An 18,430-nucleotide genomic window follows, 5' to 3' on the forward strand; every position below is an offset into this window, starting at 1 on the left:
CGAAGACGTTTCGCTAAAGAAGCTTTTTGGATGAGAAGCAAAAAGTCTTCGAAGAAAAACTAGGTTACAGCGCTCGCTCTCCCAGGTCAATACCCTCCAATACTTAGGGGCCGCTGCTTCGCACTTTCTGCGGGACCGCTCTTCTCTACCCCGCTACAGAATCTCTTTGACGCAGGGGCGGTACGAGCGCAGGAGGATGTTTTTGTATGGTGACGTAGAGGACAAAGGCTGTAGAGGTCGCGTTTCCGGGGCTGTGAGTTTGCGTATGGATTGTTTCCTGCTTCGAGCAGTAACTGCTCCTTAAGGCAAGGAGCTGCCGATGGAGTCTGTCTGTAGTACTGCAGGTAGGGGCAGTTATTTCCCCTGCTATTTATGCACAGGACTCACAGTGTGGTGAAGGGCTTCTACAATCAGCAGCACTGCCCTTTCCCTCTCATATGTTGTAATTCTGCTTTTATTTTTCTCTGAATTTACACTGGGGTTTTCCAGATAGTTTGGGATTGTGGTTCCCAGCCAGCAAGGAATAGACCAGGCTGGATAGAAAGGTGGAGAAAATATTGAGGTTATCAAAACAATGCTTTAAACATCCCATGCTTTTCCTAGTAAGCAGATTTCCAGATTCATTGTTCCATTCTTGAAACTCTGGATTATTAAGTCATTAGGGACTGAAGTTATATTAAAGAGGCAGTGTTGCTTTTTGACTCAAGATTTGTGAGTGGTTTTAGTGCTCCCACGTTTCACTTTCTAGCGGGCAAAAATGATGTTGACCAAGGAAGATTATTTTCATTTATATTAAGTCAGAATGCAGCAGTTTTAACCTATTTGTGTTCCCAAATGATCAGAATGATTACATATATTACTCTTTAAACAATACAACAATTTAACTAAAAATATAAAAAGAACTATCCTAATCTTGAGTGGGAAGAGAGATAATATAAAACTATGTTAAAACATTATTTTTATTAGGAATCTCCAGGTTTACAGAATACTATGCAAACTTGAGTTTCTGAGGGAATGATCTTCATCAGATTAGAGTTGGTTGAAGTAAAGGCATACAATGTGGCTAAGGGCAAGGGTGGCTCAGAGATAATAGATTTCTAAGGGAGACATATGTCTTAAACAACTTTCAGGTGTGTATGCTAGTTTGTATGCTACAAATATCCCTCAGTATTTATAAACTGTATGATGCTGTGATAACATTGAACATGTTACATTGATTGGGGACTGCTTTTACCTCCCTCTTGCTTTTTCTTCTAAGTTGTTGCTAAAGTTTTATTTATATGTTTTACTTAACTTCTATGGTGCCTTTTTTCCAAGCCAGAATGCCATTGCTGAAAGAAATATCCTGTACAAAGCTAGCCTGGCAATCAAACAAATTATGTATGTATGTATGTATGTATGTATGTATGTATGTATGTATGTATGTATGTATGTATGGTATTCAGTTTTGTTCGGGTATTTTCCCACATCATTATAGTTGTGCTTTTAAAGTTGTAGCAGCGTTTCGGCAGATGTATGGCATCACATCAAGACTGCCTTCAAAACAGACAGAAAAATAGCAGCCATCCTTAGAAACCCCAAAGATAAAATTGACCTGGAAAACCAAGGCATATACGAAGTCCCCTGTGCATCATGCCCGGCCACATACATTGGACAGACCAATAGAAGAATAAGTACCCGCCTGGATGAACACAAAAATGCAGTAAAAAAGCTGGAACACACTTCCTCACTAGTCCAACACATGAAAGCCACAGGTCATAGCATCAACTTCAATGGCACCAAAACCCTAGCCACTATAGTAAACCCCAGCCACAGAATCATCAGAGAAGCCATAGAGATTGAAAAAAGACCTGAAAGCATGAATAGAAGAGATGATTCCACCAGACTGTCAATTATTTGGAAGGCTGCACTCACAAACAAAAAAATATCCACACCACAAGCCAGGCAAACACCTGGGCACAAACAGATCCCCCCTGATACCTCCAGCTCAAACATACCCCAACCAGGCACCCAGATGAAACCTAGCTTCCTAACAAATGATAGCCGTCCATTTACTCGGAGCCAAGCTGCACCAAAAGCCTCCAATACAGGAACACAATGTTGCCAGCCAACCAAGACAAAAAAAGCCACAAAACAGACAGAAGATATTAGAAACACCAATCAAGCAGAACACAGGAAACTCCAAGACCAATAAACACAGTCCAAGACTCCCAACCAATCAGGATGAAGAAAAAACCATTCTGGCACAGCAGTAGGCTAGCCCCAAATTTAAAACTGAAACAACTGTAAAAGTCTGACTCACAGATGAACACGATACAGAAGCCTGATGATGGCAGATGAGATTCTGCCGAAACGCTGCTACAACTTTAAAAGCACAACTATAATGATGTGGGAAAATACCTGAATACCATACATGTAAGTACCCGCAAAAACTTAAGAAAACATATACATATGCATATACATATACATATACATATACATACATACATATACATATACATATACATATACATATACATATACATATACATATACATATACATATACATACATACATACATACATACATACATACATACATACATACATATATATATATATATATATATATATATATATATATATATATATATATTTCTATAACCTGTGCATACTTATACATTGTTCTAAGCCAATGTTTTTCAAACTTGGCAACTTTAAAACTTCTACTTGCATCCCACACATCTTAAAGTTGCCATATTTGAAAAACATTGTTGTATACATAATTTGCCTATAGTGACTGCATTGTATTACAGATTAGTACAATGTGTGAACAGTGTAGTTCTCCACTTAATCTAATCTCCTTTGTTCTAACAGTGGCTTGTCGGTTTATCAGCCAGAGGTTTTAGCTCCTATTACTTGATCTTTTTAACCAAACATATGCGAAATGAACCAGGGATGTTTTGCATTCAGAACTATTACAAATCTGCTGCCCTTTCTAGGTCCACAGTGGCCCTAGTTAAAATGGTAACATAGTTAGACAATTTTAATTCAAAATATAATCCTAAACCTTATAATAATGACTTTTTAGATTGCTTTCTTTTCTGCTTCACATCTGTTGAGATTCTGTTGAGATAACTACAGTATATATTTGGAAGCTGCTTTCCCATTCCATAATAACACAGAAACTTTTGGAGATGAAAAAGGCCATACATGCAGCCTTATTTAGTGACTAGTGACCCAGGCATCAAGCAAAACTATCACCAAGTTCTTCTTTTTCTGTATCTAGATCAAACTTTAAACTACCAGAATGAAGTTACCTTCTTGGCTTTGTCATTGGCCAAAATAAGTTACCAGTACATATTTATGGTAGTAGCAAAATACTAGCAGATGTGTGTTTCTTACATTCACATAGCATGCAGTTATTTGTTAAGAGCCTCCACTTGAGCACATTGGTTTTAGGCACTCCAACTCTAAACCTATTCATGGTTCTCCAAGTAGTATAAGGTCAGATCCTTCAGCCATATCCTTCTTTAATGCTATTCTTTGCTTCCTCTATCTTTTAATTTGATTTTGTTCTCATGTACCCTTAATAATGCTTGTTCTTGCCATAAAGCTGTCTCTAGATCTGAGTCAGCAGGCTTGGGGAATATGTCCATTCAAAGGATGTTGAGGATCATTCTCTTGCTTAGATCTCTCAGCATCTGCTGCTACCTTTCTCCTGATCATGGGTCGGGCAATGCCAGTGAGACAATGTTTTCTCAGTGGGTATAGGTTTGAGACAATGTGCACTAAGCATACTACTTCATTAATGGCGATATCAACTTATTTCACGTGTGCAGATGTGCCCCATACTGTGTTGCAGAGACGCTCAAGGCCAAAGCTTATGTGCGCAATGTAGATAGATGGTTGTGCTCCCTATGTATAGTTTATCAATTTCCAGATATTGTTCCATGTGTTGACTTCAGCTTTAGGGTTCAGGTAATGCTGTTTAAAAGAGAATGTCCTGTTGAGTGCCATTCCGAGATACTTCAGTATTGGACAGTGGTGTAGTCAGTTCCCTAGCCACATAACATCTAGCTTTTCCTTTGCATTTTGATTTCTAAGATTGAAAGCACATGCCTGGGTCTTTCGGTTGGGCTTTAAATGGTTTTTCTTTTTTTGCAATAATTTTTTTATTTTTTGTTTCAGCAAGCATAACATTGTGTGAACGGTGTAGTTCCGGAGTGTCTTATATTTTAAAACAAATATGACAATATTCTTCATATTTAATACAATTGACAATCTAACAAAATTTGATATTAATACACATATTTTGTTAAATTATCAATCTTATTATTCTGTATTACAGTATGTTATTTTTATGTCAATCTCTATATTCTTAACATCACTTCTTGTACTACAGATATTATATTAATAATCATATTTGCAGTGTTTAAAGTATTATATATTTCTAATAATTAACAAATTTATATTAAATTATAATTGTCCATTGTTTATCTCCTTTTTAATTTCTAATTATGCCACTATTATATTTTAAAAAATCCCCTTTCTAATTACATTTTGATACAAATAAAATAGTATTTATCATATTTACATTTAACAAGTTATGTAATTCTTGTCAAGGTATCTTTTATGCAATTATAATAATACAGTTGCTTTTATTAAATTGTAATATTACATTATCTTATGTAATATTTCACTATATTATTTTTATGTCAGTCAAATTCCACATATTCCTTTTCCTACAGTAGAATGTTAATATTCATATTTATTACATTTAACACTTGTATATCTTGATTAATAATACACACATGGCTTTACATGGTTGATGGTGTAATAATATCCTAATTTTTCAAGTGCTACCATAGGTTTCCTGGCTACCTCTTCAAAAGTTTATCCTTGTGCTGCCACTGCTGTATCATTCATACCATTCAAATGAATAGATATTTGTTGTTAGGGGCTGGTTGATCGTTTATATATATGTTATGCAACACTGGAGACAATTCACTTCCTTTTTGCAGCCTGTTTTGCATCCTCCATCTATTGTTCTTACCATCACATAAAATCTTCGGTTCTGGAGAAAGCTGCTAATGTCTTTGGTAAGCTTATTGTCTCTAGTGATATTATTTAACTTGTGTAGCAATATCCTATGGTTAATCATATGCTGCAGTTAGGTTGATGAAAGCCAATCCAGTAATTAGCTTTCTTTCTAAGCCATCCTCAATCACTAAATGAAAAATCACAAACTGCAACTGCAACTGCAACCTTGCCTATGATTTTGCACAGGACAGTGCTTATTAACTGACATGATTAAAAGATGCTGCAAAAGTCATCAGTGTGGCCATTGATTGTAAAGTTAATTTTTCATTACTGTCCAAAGTAATCATTGTCTGAATCAGTCACTGAACAAAGGCTATCTGTATTTGATGCACTTGAGATTATCAGAGGATAACATAAAATACAAAGTAAATAGAGCCATGTCAAATGGATAGGTGGGGAATGGATTCCCCCTCTCAATTCCCCCTCTCAATTACTGGTTATAAATATAAAAATATTATGCTCTGTTCATGCTACTTTAGGATTATGGAATTGATTATGGGTAGTACCATGCTTCTAATGGCCAGAACCTGCACTGAGATTTGACAATCATGGTTCCTGGGAGTGCCAGATGTTGAAGGAAAAGTGGCAGGGGGTTTAGACCAGGGGTCGCCAACCTTCTGGACCTCAGGGACCACCAAACTCATAATTTTAAATCTTGGGGACCACTAATATGAATTTTGACTGATGGTGGCTTACTGACTTTGGTGGGAAAGAGAGAGATCTGATCTAACTTCCCGCCCCCCCCCCCCACACACACAAACACACAGAGGCGGGTGGGATTCAGATTTCTTAACAACCAGTTCTTGGATGTGGCCTAATTTGTGGGTGTGGCTTGGTGGTCATGTGACTGGGTGGGCATGGCTTGTATGTAAATATTATAAATATTTATGTAAATATTGATTTTTTAAAATTAAAAAACGAGCAACTTTTACCCAAAATCAGGCAAAGCAGGCAGGCAGATTGAGTTGGTCACAGATTCAGAGATCTATCTTTCTACCATCGACTACCTGAGTCTGTCACATAAAATTTGCTAGCAAGCAAACTCACAAAATTAACTCACAAGACACCATGTATGTAAATATTGATTTTTTTATTAAAAAAGAGCAACTTTTACCCAAAATCAGGCAAAGCAGGCAGGCAGATTGAGTTGGTCACAGATTCAGAGATTTATCTTTCTACCATCGGCTACCTGAGTCTGTCACATAAAATTTGCTTGCAAGCAAACTCACAAAATTAACTCACAAGACACCATGTATGTAAATATTGATTTTTTTATTAAAAAAAGAGCAACTTTTACCCAAAATCAGGCAAAGCAGGCAGGCAGATTGAGTTGCTCACAGAATCACAGATTCATTTAGAGATCTGTTTCTGCCATTGGCTATCTGAGTCTGCAATTGAATAATAGAATCTTTAGTCCTAAGGGAGGTTTGCAAAGCTGAAGATCTAAAAATAAGTTAGAAAGCAAGAAATCCAACGATTTCCTGCTTTCTAGCTAATCTAAATCTCCCAGAACAGCAGAACAGCTGATGGTTGGAAAAAAAAGGCAAAATAGCAACTTAGCAGGCAAGTTTGCCAGGTAAGGAGTGAGTGGCCGGAGGGTTCCCGCGGCCCACCGGTTGGCGACCACTGGTTTAGACTATACGAGTTGTCAAAACAGAAGGTACGGGGTGGGGTTGGTCTACACCTATCTAGGAATTAACTTTTTTTCTCCTTATTTGGCCTTGTATATGCATAAACAAATATGAGTTGTACATGTATGCATAAGATTCTGAATTAGCTTGAATTCCTGTATGTCATATGAATTAAGAATGGAGTAAGGCAGGGTTGTGTTCTGGCTCCTCTTTTGTTTAATTTATTCTTATCTGACTTGACCTTTCACATTGGACGTATTGAGTCCCATGCCCCAAAGCTGTCAACTACGAAGATCCCACTTCTCCTTTATGCTGACGATGCGGCCCTCCTTTCATTGTCAAGGCCAGGTCTAAAAAGATTACTTTCTGCATTTGGCTCTTACTATGCTGAGAACCACTTGTCCATTAATTATGACAAATCCAAAGTATTGGTGTTCTCTAGAGCCTGGAAATTTGTATAACTGGGCTATCAATGGTAATGCTGTTAAGCAGGTTTTCCATTTTAAGTATTTAGGTATTCAATTTCAGAACACCGGTGCTTGGACTAGACATCGAACCCAGGTGCTGAATTCGGCCTCCTGTAGTCATCAGCGGATTTTAAGATTTTTTTATACCCAAGGATGCCAGTTTATTCCTTCTGCTCTGCGTATTTACAGAACCAAAACTTTGGCTCAAACTCTTTACGGAATTCCCATATGGATACAGGGCTTCAAGGATTGTATTGAAAGAACCCAGGCTGTCTTTCTTAGAAAACTTCTGGGTCTTCCTCCTTGTGTTGGTTTTGCTCTGATGTACCTAGAGCTGGCTACTCGATCAGTCAAATGTATGGTGTGGATTAACACCTTTAAATGGTGGGTTCGGGTGCTCTTTCTGGCAGTTCCTGGTAGCTACCTCTCTCCTGGCGTTCGCTGACTCTCATATTTCTCGTTGGGAGAGGGACCTGATGAAGAAATTACACCTGCTAGGTTTTACGGGGAATGCCCTGGGAGATTATGGCCTTAAGGACGCCCAATTTAGGGTAGTCCAATGGCTTGTGGACATTGACTTGCAATATCTACGAGCCAGAGCTAACAAAACTTGCTCCCCTCTGATCTTCAGTCAATTTAATAATTACGGACTGAGGGTGGCTTCCTATTTTTTACACTCTAACCATTCCCAAGTATAGAAGAGCTTTCTCCCTAGCCTGTTTTAATGTTCTGCCCTCAGCACTACTGGATGGGCGATTTAAGAGGCTCCCGATTAACGAGCGGCTATGCCCTTGTGACAGAGCTGAGGTTGAAACTGTGGAGCATGTCCTTTTATATTGCCCTATGTATAATATAGGCAGATCTAAGTTACTGTCTCTCCTTGAAATAGACCCTTCTAGACCCAATGTTAGTCATTTGTTCTTAATTTTTTAGGGGATGACTCCTTATACATCACTTCTCAGGTTTCCAATTTTTTTTAAGAGCTGTAACCATCAGAGGAGAACCCTGTAATTCCCCTTAGTTAAGTTTTTGGTGACCAATTGTTCATGACTAATTTTCCCATGTTCTTCTTTTGTTGTACTTGTGTTTTGGTCTGTGACCACAAATAAAGTATTATTATAATAGGAAAATAGATATGTCATATGAGGCATTGAGTATTAGCTATATTTTGCATATTCCACCTTAACAATTGTTAGTCAAACAAAAGATGACATAAATGTTTTTATGGAACAAGCCTGAAAGTCGTTGAATTGAAAATACAAATACAATCTTTTGGAACAAATGGAAATATTGTTGAATTGAAAATTAAATTTATTGATACTTTTTGGGCTGCATTTACACTTACATGTTTTGCTTGTAAATGATTTTAATTGTATTTATATACACCCTGAACAGATTGCAAGAGCTGTTTTAAATCTTTGTTTAAAATATTCTCCCAGGCCTTTATGGCTGGTTTAGATATTATTCCATTTACATAACATAAAACAAACTATCTTACAGTTTCATAAATGCTAATCCTAATTTTACATTATATATCAGTGCTTATTAAAGGAGCAAATTGAACAAAGCCCCAAAGCTTATCAAATAACTTTAGGGCACATTAATAAATTTAATATTAACCAAACAAAAGCAATTAGCATGCTTCTTTAAAAAATGGGAAGATGTGGGAGGGAAAAATAAATTATATTCTTATATAAAAAAATCTCCCAGATGTAGCTATTTATGTAGCAAGAAAAGATTCCACTATTAGTAGTAGAAATATGCTTTACTGTGCAAACAACAGCTTCATAAGTTGATTTCTATCAGGGTCATGTGGAAAATATATTTTTTCTTGTCCATTCATTGCAACTTTGGATGCTGTTTAAATACTAAAAAGTATGGCACCTTAGTTGAACGCGTGCAGTTCACAAGTCTAGCTTATTAAGCAGTCGGATACTAGAAAGAGCTGAATGGAAAACAAAACATGTATTTATTATGGTTACTTTTTTAAAATAGTTCATAAACAGGTTAATACTTGATAGGCATATCATACTTCCCAATTATTTTGGGAAACAACTGCTTCCTACTTCTATACTTTTTCTCATTTCAGTTTAGGTCTAGGAAGAGATGTTTTGAGTCCAATTTACAGAAGCTAAAGACATTTATTTCCACCCTGTCTAAAATAAAAATAATTTAACCTAATGTTGTCTTGAATGATGAAAAACAGATGAAAAACTGATTAGTATTAAATTTCTACCCTGTCTAAAATAAAAATAATTTAACCTAATGTTGGCTTGAATGATGAAAAACAGATGAAAAACTGATTAGTATTAAATTTAAAGGAAATCCACACTAGTTCTAAAGTGATTTTAACCATACATCCTCTACCTGTTGAACTTGTTGATTTCATCTATCTTTCTCACATAAGGATTCTAGAAGCATGTTTTATTAATTCATATGTTTATCTAGATTTTCCCTACTGCACATAGTGTCATAGGTATAAAGGTTCTGTCTTATGTTTTCACTTTCTCTATAAAATACTTCTTGATGCCATGTTCTGTTGAGGAGCATTCTCATTTGTGGAGCACTCTTTTATATGTGCCTCTTACAAATGGAAAAAATATTTTGAAAATGTTGGTGGATTCAGCAATCTGAATGCGTCCTGTAATTTGCTTACTCATTTGAATAAAAGCCTCAATAGTTGGGGGCACTCATCATATGTCCTCCCCATGTTTCTTTGTTACTTCAGGAACTTATGATTTGATTAAGTAGCATTTTTTCCATTTTGTTTAATTAGCATGTTATACCACTTCTCAGTTGGTCATACAGTTAATACTACAGAAGTGTACAAAATACTTCATGGTCAAAATATTTCATGGGTACCAGAAATTGTCTGGGATATCTATTTTGATCATGAAATAAATTGTGGTAGCTATTTTGAGATTGAACCGCTTCTGGAACAAGCAGAATAATCAATTCTGAGTCAGATTAGGACATTCCAGGATTGCAGCCCATTGACTACAAAATATTTTATATACATGCATTAGTTATACTTACCGGTATATATTATACTGAATTCTTCAATTGACTCCTAGGATAATAGTTTTGTAAAATGTAATAGTGGGAAATATAATTATAAATAACTTATTACTAATATTAATTTTGCTTCCAAGTCTCTTTCACCCCCCTACTTTATTTTTGTAGAAATAAAATAATGGAAATATGTTCTTTTGGAAGACCCTGCTCTGCGTGGTACATAGTAAAACAGCAATAAAGTTCAAGTCCCTCTTTTCTAATTGGTAGCTTCTAGTTGTGTTAATTTAAATAAGTATTCCCAGTGAATAAGATTATGGGAGATATAGTCTAGCATCTTTGAAAGATAACTACCTTGGGGCATCACCTATATCCTAATTATATGTTTGTTCTCTAGCTGTGGAATTTTGCATTTCCATAATTACATTCATGTATATGTTCAGAGATGCATACATTGCCTTTGGATTGGCTAAGAATTATGGTAAGAGGTACCATATTTGATATTTGTATAGCATCTTGGAAAGTAGAGAATGGGGAATGAAGTGATATAGTTAGGTACAAGGCATATTTGAGAAACTCAAGTTCTGAATTATCTCTACGTTAATCTGAAACATTTGATATAAGTATGGTTGTTATTAAACTAAATTAAGCTGATTTAAATCCTAGAGATTTTAATAGAATTAGTTTAAATTCAAATGCACTAACTGATATTTCATCACACAGCTTCTATTAGAATATGATGCAGAAAATTAACATCATCTCTGTGATTGGAAGCCAGTTGACCTAATATTTTGTGTGGTGTGTAGATAATGCTTTTTAACAAATACTGAACACAAGGAGAACTTACATTAAAGTAGCATGCAAGGAAGTTGAATTCTTTTCTTGCTAGCTGTGATCCCCATAATTTCCCTTGTGTCCCTGTATTCTAGTTATTGTAGTTTCCTTTAATTTCAAAGGTTTGACTGATCTCTTGTTTCTTGTTGAATGGACAGTACTGTATTTGCAAAAGTAAGAATTAATATTGATATATTTATTTTTCTTTTGATTATTATTCTTATTCACTTTTATATTTGATTGAACCTGAGTCACTGATTTGTTTGTATAGTTGCTCTCAATCTCTAGTTATATTTTTATATTTATTTCACCAGTTATAGAATTAGTTTGGAATCTGATTTTCTACCTTCAAGAATGTAAGCATTGTGACTTTTTTTTTGCAAACATGCTTGTCAGAATTCTCATAATCCAGTACTGCTATATTGCAAGAACACATGAGCCCCAAAGCAAAATGTAAGATAACAGATTCAGCCAGTGAAAAAGGTGAAAATTGACTTCAAGGTGATGATAGCATAGTGAGAAGTTTAAGCTTTGAATTTTTTTCTCCTGGTAGTGTCATCCTTACTCTCTCTCTTAATTTGAATTGATGCAAATGTAAAATAGTAAAATCTCAAAATTTAAAAGTTAAGGATAATAGAAATATATGCAATTTTCTGAAGAATTTTAAGCTAGAAAATGAAACAAACTGCTTAGAATTTGAGTTCTGTTATCTTCATGCATTTGGAAATCTTACCTAATTTAGTAGAACTAACTCCCAAGCAATTGTACATAGTAATTCACCTTAGTTTCATAATTATTAATCAAATAAATTCAAGACTAATAAAGCAGTGAAATTGTTAAACAGAATCATTTGGGTTTGATGCTTGACTAAGGTAAACAGTCTACCAGAACTACTCCGATGCTGCCTGGTGATCTAAGACAGCTACATCATGTTTCAACTAAAAAAGTCTTTATAAAGATTTCGGCATGTAGAAGCATTACTTTGATAAAATGCTTCTTTATCTCAAAAATTGTCACTAAAGTGAGGTTTAGAAATCAGTCCTCCTAAATCCACCAAGTTATACTGGTTTATTTGCTCACACAGTTATTAATGCTATATAACACATGGATGTCTTAACAAAAAAAAAAAGAGAACAAGGATCATCTAATTGTCAGTAGCTATTCCCTTCTCACAACAGATGACTCAAAAATTGCTATATTTTATTTGATCAAAGCCTACAAGAGTTACAATTGTTTATTGTATGAAGGGGCTTCATTGGCAAAATGGAGCTGAAACAAAACAGATTGGAGCAATATATCCCATCTTTAAAATGGATCTTAGTTAATACACTTGATACTTGTTTTGAATATTGTACTACAGAAAATTCAATAACCTGTATATAATAAGGTGTAATACCTAATTAAACAAAAATATAAGTGGAAAGGAAAAAAGGAATTATCACTAATTTTATATAAGATCTCCTTCTTGGGCAGGGGTTTGGTGGGCCATGAGAAAATTTTGCTGGTCCACAGAGAAATGTCCCCACAAAGCATCCTCCAAAGCAATCCAGGCTGCGAGGGAACATAATGCTATACCACCCACCTGCTGGCCCCCACCCTTTGGCCAAGCGCAAACCTGCAAAAAGCAGTGCAGCCCTCACCAGCCAGGATGAAGTAATTGTGCTGTTGCAGCAAGAGGGGCTGGCAGCACAGGCGGGCTGAAGCAATGGAGATGGCTGGAAGGTGCAGGTACCTGCATTTGTGTGGCACTCCCGTACCTTCCAGCTTGCCTCTCCTGGCTGCGGGCTGTAGGGACGGCTTAGGGCAGGAAAAGTACTGGCTGGTGATGGTGGGAGGAGGTAGACTGGGCAAGTCTGAGCTCACCATCCAGTTCAGAGGTCCGGAATGGGGCATCGTCAGTTTTCTCGTCCCTCTCGGCGCTCTGCTCTGCTGCCCCCCCATGGCCCCAGCCATCACTCCCCAGGAGGCACAGGAAAAGTGAGCAGAAACATAGCTCTTGCTGGGGCGAAAGATCTGAGATCAAGGAAAGTACAGGCAAGAGAAGATGCAAGCTGTCGCCTTTGAAAAGTGCCATTTTCTGTTGCCTGTGCCTTCCCCGATCTCCGCTCTTTCGCCCCAGCGAGAACTATGTTTCTGCTTGCTTTCTTTTCCTGTGCCTTCTCCAGGCAGCAATGGCTGGGGCTGTGGGGGGGCAGCAGAGATGTCAGGGCTGCTTTCCCCCCTCAGCAAGCCAGGCTTGGAGAAACACAAAGAATTGCAGGTAAGCACCAGAGAAATGCGTGTTGGAAATGCCAACATATGTTTCCAGCGCGCTTTCCTCTGTCCCGAAGTAAGATTGAGTGAGGGGAAGGGAGCAGAGAGAAGGGTAGGAGGGAAGGAGAAGCCCGGCTGGCTTTCCTTTGGCATGGGGCGGGGGGAAGACCAAATGCCCAGACCAAAGGAGTACAGAAAAAGACGGGGTCCTAATAACCAGCCTGTTTGTACAGGCGAGAACTTGAGCTTTTCTGGGCTCAACATCCCTCCCCCTTCGGCCTCCACATAGGAAGGGACTGTTCTCTGCTTGGAAGTGGCAGGAGAAACCTGGAGCTTCGCCTCGGGGAGTCCTCTTGTGTGGAGGCTGAAAGGGAGCGCATTGCCTGGTTATTAGGAGCCCGTCTTCCTCAGTGCTTCCAGCTCTCCTTCCCTCCCCCAACTACAGGCAGCCACATCTGGCAAAGGAGGGAGAGGTTTCCTCTGACTTGGGGGAGATATTAAATGAAAGGAGACCAGATTAGGGGCGGCTCTGCTTTACTTCCATTTGAGAGGGAGCCAGTTCCTCCCCGTCCAGATCTTCCCAGCCTCCAGGTACCATGTGGTTTCTTTTGAATCCCAGTAGTATTAAATCCTCCCTCTTTCCGTCCAAAGGATGAGAGAGGACCCTCCTTTCCCTTCACTCTGCTTCACAGTTATTAGTTACGATTTTGTTATAATTAAATGAGCACACACACACAATTATTTTTTTAAATATTAAAGTTATATTTAATATAAAGAATTACAAATTTTATATTAAATATATCATTTTTTTTAAACCATATTAGTGGTCCTTAAAAGTATTTAAAAGTATGAGTTTGGTGGTCCCTGAGGTTCAAAAGGTTGGCGACTCTGGACTAGAAGACCTCCAAAGGTCCCTTCCAATTCTGTTATTATATTAATTGTATACAAAATTTCTACAGAGGTACAGCAGTGGCATTATAACTGGATATCCAGTTCAGCTATCTAGGCAATCACTTCTGGTGTTGCTTCATGCAGATCTTCTAAGGAACCAGAAAATGCATGTCGTGGGCAGTTTTGCACAATATATTTAATAATTTGCATATTATCCCCACAGTTGCAACAGGGGAATCCTTCCAGCTCCATTGACACAAGGCAGAGAGGCACTTTTTCCAGTGTGACATCTAATTCTGTTCAGTTTTGTCCAGACAGAGCGAGCCAAATTAAAATACAATAATTTGGTAGAGAAAAATAACTAATGGTCAAGGTGCAAGAAACGGTCTGACCATTCCTCTCTCCATGCATTCTTGGGGTTAACCTCGGTAGACGTGAAGTGAATAGCTGTTTTCTATCTGGGCCTACTTTTATCTCACTGTAGTAACTTTTCTATCCTTTTAAAATGTTCCAAAGCAAGTGAAGACTTTTTTCAATTTTCAGAAGTGAGTCAACATTCCTACTTTATTCAAATGCAGCCTAATATTAATCCAGATAAAAATGCAATGTGCTAAAAGAGGAGGAAACAAAGTATTATTATCTGATACAATGGATTTTTTTTTCTAAAGAATGCCATATAAATTTCTTATAAATTAGTTTAAAATGAGACTGACTTGAAATTCTATATGTACTGATCCAAATCTATCGTTTCCCAGCTCATTCTTATATGATCAGTTGATTTTTTAAAAAAATAAAAATAAAAGAAATAATGTTTTGCATAGTTTATCTTTTCATTTATCCCAGTGAATCATAAGCTGAAATTTACATTATATTCTGTTTGTTTTAAAGGGGGAGTACTTTGCATTAAAATAGAGCAAATGTTTACATAATGGAGACAGCTTTAGAGTCTTCCTATTGCTGTGGTCTTCAGTTAAAGAAACAGGTAGCAGGTAATAGATTTCTGTCTGGAAATGTACTCTTAGTCAGGAATAATCTGTCTTTTTAAGTCAGAGCTCAACAGATGTTGACATTTTGATTTGATATGAGAGAGCCTTTAAGGCTGCTTTTATCAAGTGGTGTCTTCTATATAGTAAGGAACTTCAATTCCTAGATTTTGAAGCAGCTAAAGGCATTACTAGTGGTCATGAAAAGAAGTTTTTCTGGTCTCCTGCACTATAGGTTTGGAAACTAAAAGAGAGTTGTGACTGCTGTTGCTCTCCTCAGTTAATTTTTTTCAGCCTTCCCTTCAGTAAGTAATAGCTTCAAATGTTACAATACATGCTTCTGCTTGTATCAGATTAGCTAAAATAATGGAAATGGTCTGAGTAATGCTTTGCATTGTATTTAATTAAAATAGTTGTTTTTATATCACCTTTTTAATATATTTATTGGATTATAGTTCTGAAAACCCTGTTATTTGTGAATAATCATGAACCTAAGTGATACACTGATTAGTGTATTGCAGTAGAGTTTGACTGGCAAGGTCAGAGTTCAGATATTGCTTGCTGCTTAGATATAGTGAAATCAGAATTTGTATGCAGATAAAATGGGATTATCCTAGCCAGTGGCCTTCTTGGATATATTATTTACAAATATATGAGTAGTAAAATCTCAGTGAAACTTCTGAATTGCTAAAAGAAAGTTATGATTAATTAAAAATAGCTTAAAACTCCATAATAGAAATTATATTATTTCTTGTTCAGAATTTTGGACTTCACATGTTGCATCTTAATCTATGAATTCAGCTGTGACTTTTATCTATGGTTGGAAATATTATGTATATTTTTTCTTGCAGAGGAACCAAAGCTCAGACATGTAGAAAAGGATATTTTGATTCCAAAAATAATGAAAGACAAAGCCAAGGAGCTGTGTTCTGAACAAGTGAAAGGTGAGAGTGAAATTCAACTAGATATCAAATCTAAGAATTTACGTGACCTGAATTTTAATTTTTTAAGGTTTCCTTTCCTGATCAGATTGCCACAGTAGCAGTAAATCTATGTGTACTGCAAATTCATTATTATTTAAGATGATGATAGGTTTATATAATTTGTCAAAATAATTTGCTTATTTGTAACTAAGGTTACAGTTCACTGAGAGTAGTGAATTCTTCAAAATCTTAGTTTTCCAATCAAAACTGCATACCAGCATTTCCATTTGAGAATCAACCATCTAATTAAATATCAACCTATATTTGTATGCACACAATGTATTTTATCTAGGAGATGCATTGTTAGTGCATGTGTTTATAACATATGAATGGGTACCTGGGCGTGGATTTGGAGTTGTGAATAGCATTCTAAAAATGCATACTTCAGTATCAGTTCCAATTGATATATCAATCTGGAACAGGAGTCGCCAACCTTTTGGACCTCAGGGACCAGCAAACTCATAATTTTAAATTCCATGGATCACTAAGAAAGCTGGCTGGGGTATTCTGGGAGTTGAACTCCGCCAGGCTTAAAGTTGCCAAGGTTGGAGATCCTGGTCTGGATGACAGTTGATATAGACAGGCTTCTGAACTTCACTTAAACACCGATTTTACTAGCTCAGAACCCCTGCTTTTTTAGATTTTGGGAGGAGGAGGACATGTTCTTGGGATACATACAGCTGCCAGGCTTGCCACCGAAGCCGCATCTGAGTTTCTAGAGAACTGGAAAGCAAAACCCTAAAAACCCTGCCCGGGTCTTTGTTTCCCTACCTTCTTGGCCAATGGCTCTTCCGACAAAGTTGCAACCCCATTGTAGGGGCCACCGGTCTGCTCCATGGCTGTGAGAGTCCTTCCATAGGGCAGGCCAGAGAGCGGAGAAAGAAAGGAGGGAAAAGCCATGAAGCAATTTCTCCAGTCAAACCAGCCATGCCTTCTTTGTCAACGTGGGGCATTTGGGGAGGATTCCTAACTTGGGCCGAGAGGCAGAGCACGTGTGCGTGTGTGTGACCAGATCAATCCAGGCACAGTGGCGGAGCAAGCACTGGGCTGCTCAATGGTGGCAGAAGCGCTCTCTGGAAGTGAGAGTGAAAAAGCAGCAGCAATGGCAATGGATGGGACTTTGTCTGCTTGTCCAGCAGCTGCGATGCGCTGCCTGGGCACTTTGCATGGTCATTTTTCCTTATTCCCTTGCCTCATCCCTCTCAGACTGCTGCTGGTAAGAGCAGCCTCTACCGCTCTGAGCTTGCCTTCTTCCTTGGGGAGTCATCCCCCCCCACACACTTTGGTGTCCTTTCTCCTCCCTTTTTTTTTAGGGCTCCTTTCCTCTTTTCTGCCGTTTCCTTGCTGGCTTCTGGTCTGCAGGAAAATTCTCCACTCTGTTTTCCTACCGATCGATCATTATTTGGGATCGCAGAGTACCATCTCCAGCTCCATTCTCAGGGGGAGAGAGAGAGAGAAAGAGACTTTTGGCTTCATGCAAGGAAGCAGCAGAAGCAGCAGAAGTCTTTTTTTCTCTGCCAGAAATGAGTCTTTGCCAGTGCAGCCTCTTGGAGCAGGATGCCTTGCAGAAAGACTCATTTCTGGCAGTGTTTGGGAGAGAGAAAGAAAGACTTTTGCTGCTTTCCTTGCGTGCAGCCCAAAGCAGAAGGAAGAAGCAGAAAGATGCAGCCCTATAGCCAGGCAAGGTGCGTGGGGCGAGTGGGCAAGTTCTCCCCTTCTGCCCTTTCCCCCTCCCCTCATTACACCATGTTGTTTGCAATGCAAATGGCGCAAGCCTTGTGTTCCCACACAGCCTGGATTAATTGCTTTGGGGGGTGCTTTTGGGGGTGACATTTCTCTGTGGACCACCAAAATTTTCTTTTCAGATCAGTGGTCACCAACCAGTGGGCCGCGGACCACTGGTGGGCCGCGGTCCACCAGTTGGCGACCACTGATCTGGAACATCTGAATAGACTAAATTTGTATAAAAATGACCATGGAGCACATTTATTCATGGGGATGTTAATTGGGATGTCAGATTGAAAAATGAAGTCTAGAAGACATTATGGGAAAAGATAATATGGGATCCATTTGTCTTCATTCATGGAAGATAATACAAAATAATAATTGTGCAATATTATATTTAGTAGATTAAAGGATTTTTTATGTTGGTAACTTTTTAAATTGCAGCTAAAACTAGAGATTGATATTATAACAAAACAAACTTCTATTGGTTCTGTTTATTATCAGAATGCAGTCATAATCTGATCTTTTACCAATTCTTCCAGCCTCCAGTAAGTTAAAGAAAAGAAAAA

General features: G+C 37.7%; 1 protein-coding gene across 6 annotated transcripts in view; it reads left to right on the forward strand.

The window, feature by feature from the left end:
- The first annotated feature begins 279 nt into the window (after positions 1-279).
- The window catches only part of CMC1 (C-X9-C motif containing 1), a 136,334-nt gene continuing 118,183 nt past the window's right edge, over positions 280-18,430 (forward strand). For 3 of the 6 annotated variants that reach the window (XR_015745658.1, XM_026686586.2, XM_026686585.2), the window contains exons 1-2: positions 280-344; positions 16,005-16,097. Coding sequence is in view for 5 of the 6 variants with exons in the window: in XM_026686586.2 (XP_026542371.1) it covers positions 320-344; positions 16,005-16,097 (118 nt within the window). In the remaining variant the exon portion in view is untranslated. Of the gene's footprint in view, positions 345-5,003; positions 5,082-16,004; positions 16,098-16,953; positions 17,241-18,430 lie in introns of those variants that run through there. The other 3 variants (XM_087945638.1, XM_087945637.1, XM_087945639.1) reach the window with 2 other exon arrangements.

Source organism: Notechis scutatus, chromosome Z (genome assembly GCF_049901735.1).
Source record: "Notechis scutatus isolate UNSWTSFEM ecotype Mainland chromosome Z, rNotScu1.2, whole genome shotgun sequence".
Lineage (NCBI taxonomy): Eukaryota > Metazoa > Chordata > Lepidosauria > Squamata > Elapidae > Notechis > Notechis scutatus.